At 43.9% G+C, this 14,130-nt stretch overlaps 2 protein-coding genes across 2 annotated transcripts; one reads left to right on the top strand and one right to left on the bottom strand.

Moving 5' to 3' along the window:
- On the bottom strand, positions 1-3,869 carry LOC311500887 (transmembrane protein 229B-like). Its single transcript, XM_084562516.1, has 2 exons — positions 2,699-3,869; positions 1-539 (listed from the first exon to the last, which is right to left on the bottom strand). Exons 1-2 carry the CDS (start codon positions 2,733-2,735, stop codon positions 67-69), a joined length of 510 nt encoding a protein of 169 aa, XP_084418642.1. The 5' UTR covers positions 2,736-3,869; the 3' UTR covers positions 1-66.
- A 2,508-nt stretch (positions 3,870-6,377) lies between these two features.
- Positions 6,378-8,950, top strand: hcar1-3 (hydroxycarboxylic acid receptor 1-3). The gene is made up of 2 exons (XM_084562138.1): positions 6,378-6,502; positions 7,081-8,950. Exon 2 carries the CDS (start codon positions 7,156-7,158, stop codon positions 8,113-8,115), a length of 960 nt encoding a protein of 319 aa, XP_084418264.1. The 5' UTR covers positions 6,378-6,502; positions 7,081-7,155; the 3' UTR covers positions 8,116-8,950.
- The last annotated feature ends 5,180 nt before the right edge of the window (positions 8,951-14,130 follow it).

Below are 14,130 nucleotides of genomic sequence, written 5' to 3'. Positions count from 1 at the left end.
TCCACAAACAGTTTAAAGAGTTGTTTTCTGGCTGACTGTGGCAGTGCATTGTTCCAGATCATCAGTTCAGTTGTGCAGTCTTATCCTCAGAGTGTTCCTGATCACATGCTGCTCTGCTAGAAACGCTGCCATGGTCCAGGGCAGTGCGTACTCCAGAGTCACCAGTCCTCCCAGGTTGTACCTATAATGCGAGTAGTCCCAGGGACATGCCCCCAGCAGCCTCAGCCCCACCCCCCAGCTGAACTCCCACAGGTAGATGAACGCGGTGTAAGCCGCCAGTCGCACGGGGAGCGGTTGATGGTGAGCCAGCAGCCGGGCCCTCAGGCTCTCCATGAAGTAGATTGCGGAGGCGTACATGGGTAGCGCCCACAGGCTGCTGTGACCTGCCAGCCTCCTGTCCCGGGTGCTGCACCAGTCCCACACAGCAGTGAAGGCCACCTCACAGAGGCAGCCGTGCAGCGCATACACGTAGAGACGGACGAGAGCGGAGAGGGGGCGAGTGGCGCTGTTGACTTGTGCTTCATCATCAAAGCCATTGCCTGTCACAAAGAAACAGAAAGTTATGTTTTTAGCCGCTAACCAGAATAACTGGGGTCTTGGAGTTTGCATGTTCTCCCTGTGTCTGCGTGGGTTCTCTCCAGGTTCTCCAGCTTCCTCCCATCGTCCAAAGACATGCTGGTTAGGTTCATTGGTGATTCTAAATTGGCCGTAGGTGTGAGCGTGAATGGTTGTCTGTCTCTCTGTGTTAGCCCTGTGATAGACTGGAGACCTGTCCAGGGTGTACTCTGCCTCTCGCCCAATGACAGCTGGGATAGGCTCCAGCCCCCCCGTAACCCTTCACAGGACAAGCGGTTACAGAAGATGAATGAAGGAATGAATTTAATATCTAAGGCGGCTCTTCAAATATAAAGTAATTGCAGAGGTTCCAGTTTCTTCTTGAGTGCCAAAATGTAAAGCAGTGGTATGCTTGTTTGTTTTCTTGATTAAAATGATACCCCTCTGTCTTTATGGTGAACATGAAGCTGCTGCCAGCAGTCCGTCGGCTTAGCTTTGAACAGCTACACTAACTCTGACAGAAAGGAGCAAACTCATTAACACTTTGTTTTATTTGTACAGCAGCTGGAAATAGTGGCAATAGTTGTGGTTTAATAGGTGGTTCCATGACATTTCTTGGCCTGTGGGGACAACGGCTTTAATTAAGGCGCTGTCTAAACCCGGTGGCAAAGGAGGAAGAGCTCACTGTCGTAAACAGAAATCCAGAACTGATTTACTGGCAGGTTTTCCCCAGGAAGAAAAAACAAAACGTATGAATTCCACCAGAGGCTTCACATTCAATGGTACAACAATACGACTTTATGTAATAAAGTCAGCTAATGGTTGTTATTAATTTTTGACTTCAGGGTGTTCTGGTTTTGTGTTTATGGGCTGCACCTTTCACTTTTTAATTTCTTCCATAACTGTGAGGAATAATAATTAAAAATGCAGCCACATAGTCTTGTAGTGTGTGTTGTTTCAGATATTTTTCTTGACAGTCGTATTAGGCTCCGTTCAGATCTTGAATTAACATCCGCTCCGCAAGGAAAAATAAAAATATTTTAAAGCTGACTTACACTGAACAGTGTCACTGCTTCTAGTATTTTTATTTCATTCTAATGTATTTTTGGCTCTCCCTAGTCTTTGTTGTCTTTGACTCTGTGTTCTCTGTGTTAGTCTGTTTTTGATGTCTTTGCTCTGTACCCATGTCCTATGTTGTATTTCCTTGTCATTTATAACTTATACTGTATAATTGCTGCCATCTTGACCAGGACTCCCTGGTAGAAGAGACACTGTGTCTCAATGGGACCTTCCTGGTAAAATAAAGGTTAAATTAAAAAAAAAAAAAAAAAAAAAAAAGGCAGTCGGATCGCAAGTGGCCAGCTTTAAGAATCTGTATTCACACCTCAGCCATCTTCTGTAACTGTTTGTCGTCTGGAGGGTCGCAGGGTCTGCTGGAGCCTATCCCAGCTGTCATTGGGCGAGAGGTGGGGTACACCCTGGACAGGTCTCCAGTCTATCTCAGGGCTAACACAGAGAGACAGACAACCATTCACGCTCACACCTACGGCCAATTTAGAATCACCAATGAACCTAACCAGCATGTCTTTGGACGATGGGAGGAAGCTGGAGTACCTGGAGAGAACCCACGCAGACACAAGGAAAACATGCGAACTCCACACAGAAAGGACTGATGTTAATGAAAGGTCTGAAGGACCATAGTCAACACTCTCTGTCATAAAATTCTGCAGTGGGTACAGCTGATCTTATATTGTTTTTAAATACATAGAATGATAACTGATTGCGGTTCGTCTCTTACTCATCCACAGGACAAACAACAGAGCAGCACATGCTCTAATGTGGATTAACAGGTAGCAAGCCCTGCTTAACATATTAGAGGCTTGGAAAATCTTCAGCAGGTTTTCACTCTGGGCTTTAAAACACCGTCGAACACGGCTTGGTGACACATTGCTATCAATAATTCCTCCTCAAACAGCAATAAAGTCAACATTAGTTTAATATTAGCAGTGAGTACAGACGCATCCCTTCACTATTTCACACAGTGCAACAGAAATAAACACGCAATGACAACTTAAACCTGAACCTGTGCCAGTCTTCAAGTCATTAAAGAAAATGTTAAAATGCAGTTTACAGTTATAACTACCTTGTGTCCGCCTCACTTTTAGTTGTCTCGCCTCCATCCCTGTCCGGCATATGGGTCACTGTGCCTTTGTAATCCCTCTACTTCCCTATATTTGTGTGTCGGTGTGTGTTTGTGTGTGTGTGTGCATGTGTGTGTGTGTGTATGGATCTTGAGCTAAACATTAAGCTGCTCCATGTTATCAGAGTGAGACGGTGATGTCCCTGTCACAGGTTAAAGGAGTGAACCGAGGGAGAAGCCCAGGATGAAAACCTGGACCGCTTGAAGAATGAGTTTGAGTGTGGCTTTAGTGTTTAGTACCAGTTACTGGTCCTGATCCTGAAGTGGCTGCTTGCATGTTCTCTGTTAAACATATGACAAGTGTGTAAATAAATGTGTTGATGTGCTGCCAAACTCTGTGTCTGTATCACACAGAACGTTCGGAGTGTGTAATCCTGTATCTAAGTCTTCTTGTGGGACGTTTCTGGGGTTATCAGTGAGCCACAGCACCTGGGTGTGTCAGAGAAGCTGCAGTCAAATACAGTGTTGACATACAGTATAATAAAACATATTAATGGATGGATACTAAACTGGCAGCGCTGATGCTTTTGCTCCAGAGTCAAACATCTCAGCGAAGAAGACATGTGTGGCTCCAAATGGAAGAATCCTCTGATTTTCATGATGCCATGGTTTACCGTGCATTCCCGTTAGGATGTTACGTCTCAAATCGCTTCACAGTCACAGTGACGCATTCATTCATTCGTTCGCCACCGTAGCCAAGCACTGGGAGCAACTCAGGGTTCAGTGTCTTGTCCAAAAACACTTTGGCACATGGTCCGTGTGACGGGGATTTGACGTTATAGCCCTCTGGTTCAAGGACAGCTCGCTTTGCTTTGCTTGTTCAGTACTTTGGTTTTACACCTCGTCTATAATCACATTATATTTTCATCACATCACATATAAATATATTTTCGAATCCATGGGCCGACTGGTTCCTTTCTGTGTGGAGTTTGCATGTTCTCCCTGTGTCTGCGTGGGTTCTCTCCAGGTACTTCAGCTTTCTCCCACCATCCAAAGACATGCTGGTTAGGTTCATTGGTGATTCTAAATTGGCCGTAGGTGTGAGTGTCTCTCTGTGTTAGCCCTGTGATAGACTGGAGACCTGTCCAGGGTGGACCCCACATGCTAACCGCCCATGGTTAGCGTGTTAACACATACATTTAAGATGCATATTAGCATTGGGGGAATCTTAGCATTCAGCTGTGCATCCTTGCTTCTCCATAGACTAGCTGGCATGGCTGGGAAAATATGGCGAATATTTATCAAAATGCTTTCATATGTCTGTAATATAATTTATCAAAATGAGAAAGCGGCGTATAATCACTAAGCTCTGACAAGTTTAAAAGAGATGCGTTCAGAAAGCCGCCGACATGCTCTGCACAATACGCTAACTCATAGTGCAATCATCCCGCTCCTCCGAGAGCAGATGTCCGTCCTGAGGCGGTGCCAGTGCTGGGTCCTGTGTGTGTTTGTTTTGCGCGTACTCCAATAAAACAGTTGAATGAACGGCAGATCCCTCGATCAGAGTCCAGTGATTCTAGCAAACACACCTTTGGGAGCATGAATGGAGACTGGTAGCGCTGTAAGGAAGTCAGTGACCATAAAGTCACCGACAGCTCACAAAGGTCGGACAGCGGTGAGCCAGAGGGGGAGGAGGAGGGGAGGGAGGGATTCTGTGTAAGCTTCATGGTTGAATACTGAGCTGGAAAAAGCAAAGAGAGTTTGGAGAAATGAGAAAAACAGAAAAACCTTTGTCTGTTGAAGGGTGTGAGGCATTAAGACCATGTACTGTAAGATTTGGTCTGTTAATTATTATTTTTTTATTCAAATTAAAGAGAGAAGATGGTTGGATATCAGTTCTGATAGAAGGAGTGTGTGAACGGGAGGTATTAGGAGAAGATTAGGATAAAAATTAGGAAAAAACAAATAACAAGAAGGTTCTGGGTTCAAACCCATAGGGCGTTTCCGTGCAGAGTTTACATGTTCTTTCCGTGCCTTAGTGGGTTTTCTCCAGGTGCTTTGCCTCTCGTAGTTAATTAGTTTGTTGTTGTGTGCTGTCCGCAGACTAATTGCTCTGTTTGCGGTTATGAGTCATTTAAAACTCCTTATCGGTAAGAAAATACCGCAGTCATACAAGCGCGTCCAGTATTAAAGGGGACACAAAACTTGCAATGAAAACATATTTTTTGACGTGTATATGGATTTCCAAATGAATTTTCTCGCAATACTTTTATTTGGAAATGTCATTTGTTTGCATACGGGGCCAACAGGTCTACTCATGCTGCGCTGTCCCACCTGGAGCAGCAGGCTGGAACAGGAACAAAGTGGAGCAGTTGACAGTGCAGTGTAGAGGCAACAACTTGCGGTTCAATACAAATTAGACTAAGGTGATTGTTGTGGACTAGAGGAGGAAGAAACAGACATTTAGTCCTTATTGATAGGTGAGGACGGAGTGGAGAGGGTGTCGGACTTCCACTTCCTGATAGTCCACATCAGAAAGGACCTAAACTGGGGCACACACACTGTGGAGCTGGTAAAGGAGGCCCAACAGAGACTATAGAGAGCATCCTGATGTGCTGTCTGTGTCTCTGTGCTGAAAGCGCTCCACAAGGTCATAAAGGTCACCCAGAGAATCACATCGCTGCCCTCTCCCCTTTCTAGAAGAACTGGGACAGCTCACGTAGCCTCAGGATGGCCCAGAATATACTGAAGGACCCATCGCACCCTGGTCACAAACTTTTAGAAAGTGCTGCAGTCAGGCAGACGGTGAAAAGCAGAACCATTCATTCATTCATCTTCTGCAACCGCTTGTTCCTGTGAAGGGTCGCGGGGTCTGCTGGAGCCTATCCCAGCTGGACAGGTCTCCAGTCTATCTCAGGGTTAACACAGAGAGACAGACAACCATTCACACTCACACCTACGACCAATTTAGAATCACCAATGAACCTAGACAGCATGTCTTTGGACGGTGGGAGGAAGCTGGAGAACCTGGAGAGAACCCATGCAGACACAGGGAGAACATGCAAACTCATGGATTCGAACCCGGGACCTTCCCTCTAACCACCTCACCACTGTGCCGCCAAAGCAGAACCAACAGACAACAAAATAGTTCCCATCCCACATGGATTAACGTATTAAATGCTGCTGAAACATAATCATTTAATTCAATAAGGGATTGTGCAACAACCGTGGTTGTTGAATGAATGAATGAATGACTTTAAATGGACTGCACGTAATTACTCTGTACATGTTAAAATGACAATAAAGATGTTTGATTCTATTCTATTCTATATTTGGAAGGTGGTCATAATGTTGTGGCTATTCTAGCACACGTAGATCTACTGTATATACACAGTGATTTCTGTATTTTAATGATTTTTAATAATTATTTTAATTACTCTGTACATGTTAAAATGACAATAAAGATATTTGATTCTATTCTATTCTATTTATTTGTATATATCGTTTCAGTGTTTCACTGTGAGAGCTGCTAAACTGTGTTTCTTTGTTTCTTACCAGACAATGACAATAAAAACATCTATTGTATTCTAATTATCATTAATAAGGGAAGTGCGTGCCACAATGGTGCCATTGTGTGTCTTGTCGAATGCTTTCTTCGGAATGATCATTACACTCATGTCATAACAAGCCCAGGGGAAAACCAGTGCTCTCATAACTTGAGGATCTAATCTCACTGTATCACTTTCACTGAGTGAGATTTGCACTGACGATCGTCGTCCGAACGCGCAAATCAGTCCCCAGCCACTGGTAAGTGCCGAAATCTAAACTTTGTCCCTCTTGCTGCGTATCAATTTTTGGGTTTGGACCTTATTTAAAAGGCAGCGTAATTAAAAGTCGCTGTTTAATGTGCAGGTACGGAACAAGCAGGGGCAGAAATGAGTTCCAAACCCTTTCACGTTTTGTCAACAAATACGCCTTTTTGGGTTCTTGCTGAGAGTTGGAGGTGAAGATTGTTTTGTCTTGTCTTTCCACTAAATGTTAAGGTAGTTACAGCTGCTAGATAGTTAGTTTAGTTTAGCAGAACTGACGGGAAAACAATGAGTTTACTGGTTTGCTGGCAACCTTACCCGGGCTGCTCCTTGGCACCAAATAATCCTGCATGACCTGCTTCTTCCAAAAGCACAAATTGTATATATGTTTTTAATAGACCCAACAAATAAAATGTGTAAAATGGGTTTATTAGTGAGCTTTCAAGGTCGTACAAAGTGGGTGTTATTGCCTTTGGACAGAGTCAATCTGGCTGGTCCCTGGAATATTGTATTTAGTTATTTGCTTCATTATATATTATTTAAAACCCATTTTCTCTTCTCCTCTCCTCTTCGAAGGCTTCAACAACGTAAGATCTGCTGAAAATAAGGAGCTGCTGAAAAGCCAGGGAGGTTATACTGTCCTCAGCTGAAATGGTGAACGAGAATGGCACCTCAATCCACTGTCTGTCTACTGGCCAGGACTACAAGGGAGACTTGTTCCTGCAGATAATCATGATCACTGAGATGATCGTGGGCCTGCCAGGAAGCATCCTAGCCCTGTGGATTTTCTGTATCCGCATTAAGGTCTGGAAGCCGCACCTCGTCTTCCTCTTCAACCTGGTTTTAGCTGACTTCCTTCTCCTCGCCGGCGTGCCCTTCCGCATCGACGCCCACACCCGAAGTGAAGGCTGGGTGTTGGGGTCCGCGTTGTGCAGCATCAACCTCTTCATGCTTACGGTCAATCGCTCTGCCAGCATTGCATTCATGACAGTTGTGGTGCTGGATCGCTACTTTAAGGTGGTCCATCCGCACCGCCGCATCAGCCGAATGACTTCATCTCAGGCCATCTGGCTCACGGGCGTGATATGGATCGCTGTGATTGCCCTTGGAACGCCGCTGTTGACCACCAACCTACTCCGCCAGCACGGCAACATCTCCCGCTGTCGCAGCTTCGACTCCTACAAAGTGCCCCCTTTACCAATAAAGATATATTATGCGGTCTACGTGGGAGAGTTCTTCCTGCCCTGGTTCTTGCTGCTCTTCTGCACCGCCCGGATCACCTGCCGGCTGAACCAACGGCAAATGAACAAGAAGAAGTGGGTACGTTGTGCCGTCAGAGCAGTGATGGTGATCAGTATAGTGTTCACCTTGTGCTTCATGCCGAGCGTCATCACGGGCCTGATGGGGTCGTACATCAAAGCGAAAAGACCGAATGACTGCAAAACCTACAGCCGGGTCACCCAGATCTTTAAGATTTGCATTGGCTTCACCTACCTCAACAGCGCCTTGGATCCCGTTATCTATGTGTTCTCCAGCTCCGTGTTTCGAACCGCCTTCAAGAACGTCCTCAGCTTTAAGAAGAATAGGAGACCAGCCAACCGCAGCTACTGAAAGCTCATTATCACAATAGTTCTTTTCGTCTTCTCTAAAAAAAAATGTCAGAAGAAAATGAAAACTATTGACCTTTGTGTAGGAAGTAGAGAGTTGGACTGTGCACTGTGAAACTGGATTCATTGTGATGAAGTTGTGACTGATAGAGCAGAAAACAATAGTGGTGATACTGAACTAATGCATTAACTACTCTCTACACAGTGTGCTACAAACACCCCTAAAATAGCGGTACTTACACCAACCAGCCACAACATTAAAACCACTGACAGGTGAAGTAAATAACATTGACCATCTTGTGACAATTCAGTGTACTGCTGGGAAACTTTTGGACCTGGCAATCATTCGTGTGGATGTTACTTAGACATGTAGCACCCACCTAGACCAGACCAGGCACCCCCACCCCATAGCAATGACACTCCTTGATGGCCCCCCCTCTAACAACATTATGCTACCAGACACCACAGGACACCCTCAGAAGGCCCATGTCCATTCTCTGATGAGTCACAACTGCTTTGGAGGCTCAAGGGAGACCTACACAATATTTGCAAGGTGGTCATAATGTTGTGGCTATTCTAGCACACGTAGATCTACTGTATATACATAGTGATTTCTGTATCTTAATGATTTTTAATAATTATTTTTTATAGTTTGTAAATTCTTGTTGATGCACAGGTTTACGTGGCATGGTACTGCCGCGTCATTTTGAATTTCTACCGCTCAGTAAAGGTTAATCTTATTGTATGTTATTAATTATATACATATATATTAGAGATGACTGATTAATTTAGAGGAAGAGCTTCTTATACCGATGTCTGTATTAATAAAAACAATGATACGTGAATGTGTGGCATTCATTTAATCGTTCTCCTTCTGCACAGAATGTCTGCTGATGCTGTCCTCAGTCGTGTTTATAATAATGTGATGATGGGAAAAAAATTCTAAAAAAAATCTAAAAAAAGATCGAGTTAGAATTTTATCTGACTTCCTGCTCCTCGGCAGCGCGCCCATCCGCTACGACGCCCACGGCCTGAAGGGAAGGCCGGTTGGTGGGGTCGACGTGGTGCAGCATCAACCTCTGACACTGAATGCAACTTTATTACTTAGGTAAAGAGGCTGATATTTTTTTTTACTAATATAGTCGTAAGCTATAATTTGAAAAGTGCAGATATAGTTGAGATATAGGTCCACAAAAACTCGCACCACCAGACCACGGAACTGTTTCTTCCCCAAAGCCACCCAGAAATATATTTAATATTTGCTATGCTCTTACTCTGTCTGTTAATGGGATTGTGCATGAGTAAGTGAGTAGTTTCTATTTATGATTGTATTTTATTCTATATATTGTATCTATCTATCTAGACACCTGCTAATTTTGCAGGTAACATTTATATTTATTTCATAAATACTGTCTAAAGCAAAGGTCTTTGACAGCAGCAGGATGGGATTATACACGTAGTATTAAATGTGCATAGCCAGACAGATAGATAGATCTTAAGGCCTGCAAGTTGATTTTTGTCCTCTGTGGAGGAAATGAGGTCTCGAACGGATCTAAAACACTACATAAGATGGAGAGCTGAGACCTGTTGTCTCATGTGTAGGCTACCCGGTGTAATCTTCTGCATTGTGTGTTTTTTTGTTTGTTGTTTTTTTTTGTGAAGGAGGGAGGATACGTATCGGTGTCCTTTCAATCGTCTTTATTTTCTGATGCATAAGATGAAATAAAAACAAACAAATGATCGGCTTGATCTCCCTCAAGCGAGCGGCCTAAAATGTGGACATAACACAGATAGATATATTAATATTAACCCATGAAACTAGGCCCAGTAAAGCATAAAACAAATGGAAAGAAGGAAACTGCTCACCTCTCTCACAGAGCGCAAAGACAAGAGGGAGAGTTTTGGCGGGACAAGGGCCTTTATAGAAATACGGGGTTCCCCGAAAAAGGAACACCGAGCCTGGGGAGAAGTGCCTCACTATTGTCAGGTATGTTAACAAACAAACAAAAAAAATACTATTTAATAACATGCAGTGATATCTCATTGCTTGACATGTGCACCAGGAGCTCTGCATTTTCCAGCCCAAACACCCAGAGATCATGAAAGTTGTACGTGTGCTAAGGTGCTAAGCTATTCAAAAAATATTTAGGCCTGTTTTTCAAGGTGACGCATCACGACGCTACGTGCGTGACATCACTGACTCCTCCTCCATCCACGTAAAGAGCCATTACTAACATTACGTAAACTGAAATTAGCTGTTATTAGGCCACTGTTGTTGTCATTATTCGCAGTATTTCTGCTCGTTAACCCCGCTGACACGTTTCGACAACGCTCAACAGCAACTCAACTTGTCATTTCTTCGCTACTGGGTCCAACGTTGCTAATTAATTGTTTGTTTTTGTCGTTGAACTGAAGCTGAGTCAGTGGACGCAGGATGCGTGTGAGCGTTTATAAACCCAACTGCTGGCTGAACGTAGTGAGCTCCAGTGGCGCAATCGGTTAGCGCGCGGTACTTATATGACAGTACACTGTAGAGCAATGCCGAGGTTGTGAGTTCGAGCCTCACCTGGAGCAGTGTTTTAATGCTCCACACTTTTGTCCGGATTGGGTTTATTTTTGGTTTACATACACTAGAAATCATACGAATTTAAAATTTTAAAATATAAACAACGTAAAAACAAATAAACCACAACTTAGATGGGGATGGTTATCGTGACAGCACAGGAGCTGATCACAGTCCCAGTTTAATTCTGTCATCATTTACAATCCCGCAGTTTATACACTGACCTTATACATTATGATAAATAAAAATAATGCAGAGGTTTGCACGCACGATATTCTTCAGAATACTGTGCTATAAATATGGAAGTGGTAATTGAGCTTCAGCAACAGTAGGAGGCAGCAGCTCTCCATCTCTGGACACTCCTTGAGAAGAGAAGTAAACAACTAAACCATGCTGACTGACATAATTTAAATAGTAATGCTCCTCAGATATTGCATCTAGTAAGATATGAGCTTTGATAAGCATTTAGAAAAAAAAAACAAACAAACAAAAAAAACCCACAAATTATATGAAAACCAACACCATGCTCTAAAATAGTATATTAGTTGTGTAGTAATTGACTTGACCTGATCATTTTTATTGTCCTGCCACTAGAGGACGTTGTTGTCCACGGTTTTTTTTTTTTTTTTTTGGACGTGCTGTTTTCCTGATGCCTCTCTCTGACTGGCTGTTTCCTCAGTTTGAATGAAAACAGCCCTCATCTCACTTCTGGACTCACAAGCCCGCTCATATGGATGTCTGAATAGGTTGCAACTTATATTGATAGTGAAATGTTGATGCAAATGTGGAATGAGACGTCTGGACGGTGACATCGTTCCCTTCTGTACATTAAAATATATATAAAAAGCAGTGCATGCATATATTATATGTACGGAGAGGTGCACAGTTAGGTAGATAATGTCAATGCAACACACACACAACTTTTTAAAAGGTGAATGTGTAGCTATGATGTATATTACTGCTAAAAAAACTACTTAAAGGCCACATGCAATAAGCATTAGATCACTTAAGTATGGGCCCAACACTGCTCAAGACATTACCCGTGCTCTGATCCAACAACACACTTTCTTTCTCACATTTTCACAGCCGTCCCCATCATCACCGCGCTCTACCTGTTTGTCCAAACATTCGCAGGAAACTCTTTTCATTCTGCCAGTGTTTTCTTTTCTCCCCTTCCTCCCATAACTGATTTCTTTCTCCCTTTAGCCCCCGAGGTGAACCGGCTTTCTTTCCTCAACGGGCGCTTTTTATCTGCAAGTGCATGTGAGAATGAACGAGGGGAAAAAAGGCGAGACGGCTGAGTGAAGAATGAGCTTCAGTCTGTTTTCACAAGCAAGATAACAAGCACTGAGTCATAGCCGTCGATGTAGTAATTGCGTTGCATAGCTGAGTAGATGCAGATGAACTAAGAAAACTGGTGTTAAAGTCAATATAATTAAAAGTAGTGGGAACAAACTGAGTCGGATCTTGGGCAGTTTTGAGTTTTGTTTTGCAGATAAAAGCTGGAAAGTGTGCACGCTCCTTCCAAGACGGTTTGAATGTGCTCACCTCGTACCTGTTGTGTTGTCACTAGTCAGACTTCACCGGACGAGCAGGGTTTGGTACAGCTGCCTGTCTTTAAAGAGTAGAGAAGCGCCGCAGGCCTATCATGAGGCCTGCAAGGCAGAATCAAACGGCTTTATAGTAGGTAGACGCGAGTAGTTGTTCGGGTTTGGCGCTTGAAACCATATGTATTTGAAAACTAAAGTGTTAGCTTGGTTCATACTTCTGCTTGCTGCATGTTCTTCAGTCATCAGGCACTGGAAGTAAGTAGCTCCTGTTGTACGGGCTAATAAATGTTGAACCTATAGCTATACCCACATATCTAGCCTTAGCATGCTCTATTTAGTATAAACTTGGTCAGCCACAACATTATGACCACTGACAGGAAGAGTTAATAACATTGACCATCTTGTGACAGTTCAGTGTACTGCTGTGAAACTTTCAGACCTGGCATTCATTAGTGTGGATGTTACTTAGACATGTAGCACACACCTAGACCAGACCAGACACCCCCACCCCATAGCAATGACACTCCTTGATGGCAGCAGCCATCCCTAGCAGGATGCAGCCTTACACAGACACACACACAAAAACGCTTTAGGAACAACTAAAAAAAAAAAAACATGAAGAACAGCACAAGGTGTTGACCTGGACTCCAAATTCACTAGATCCCAAACTGATCAAGTATCTGTGGGATGATCCACAGAGGCCCCTCCCCTCAAAGGCCCAAGGGAGGCCTACACAATATTAGGAAGGTGGTCACAAGTGTTAGTGGACCATCTGTCGCTTGTCTTCGTACACTAAAGTCCACCAGTTACTCCCTGCTAACTCTGTAGCTCTGTGAAAGAGTAAGTCCCAAATCCAAACAACAGGACCTTGTATAAAAGGACAGTACATCCACCTCCTTGTCTGCACATCCTCTTTATTTTGTTTGCATTAAGTCAGAACATCCTGTGCTGAATTATTAGACCATGCTTTAGTCTTGGCTACGCAGCAGATTCACATCAACAAACACTGAGAATGTGTTCTGTCTGTATGTGGGTCATCATGCTTTCCGTGTCTGTGTAATTGCCATTCTAATATAAAGCTGTCCGAGGTATTCTCCCCATGGGCGTGAGGATTATGACGACAGTTTGTGATAAAAGACACACCTGAGAATAAACCGAACCCTGAGGCACCGTAGCCAAGAGTCTGTAGTTGTTGCGGCAGGACCTGTTCTCCTTTCCCCACCCTTTACAGTGTGTGACCTGCACCATTAATCGCCTACACCTCGCAAATCAGAGTAATCACGTTGAAATTTGACATCCACCACAAAGGTTTCTGTTTGGTAAACGATAAATAAACGTGTCACGAGAGCAGCTTACGCACCCGTTTCGACTAGCAGCTCCAGAGTGATTGCTCCAACACGTAAAGTGTGGGAACACATACGTTCATTGAGATTCCCTTGAAACACGGCAGCAAACAGTATGTTGTGATGTCGCGCTCCATGGCCGCCCCCAGCTTGTTGCTAACCACACAGCTATGCGTCACAAGCCGCAATTCACTTCTGCCTTTTGACTATTCGCTCACTATCTAGCCGTCTGACAGCTTCCAGGCCCAGCTGTTATGTATTGCGGCCCTTGGGCTCTGCTGCTCATTACGTGTGAAGGTATAATTATTATCATTATGCTTTTTTTTTTTTTCCTTCCACTGCTCTCTCAAAGCCTAGAGCGACTCTACTGATGAAGTGCCTGTCAAGCCGCCAAAAGGAAGTGATGTAGTCTTGCCTGGCTGTACACCAGCTACTCTCTGAGGTTAAAGGTGTGTCTCGTCAGAAACGGACATGTGTGTGTGTTGGAGGAGGCGATATTGTTTTGTTCCTGGGAAGCTAATCATGCCGTGTATGTGGCTGCTCTTTCAGGGGAAGTCTGTGAA

This window comes from Chelon labrosus, assembly GCF_963514085.1.
Source record: "Chelon labrosus genome assembly, chromosome: 15".
Taxonomy (NCBI): Eukaryota; Metazoa; Chordata; class Actinopteri; order Mugiliformes; family Mugilidae; genus Chelon; species Chelon labrosus.
Note: the sequence above shows the minus strand (reverse complement) of the source record. Positions and strands in the feature narration are given on the sequence as shown.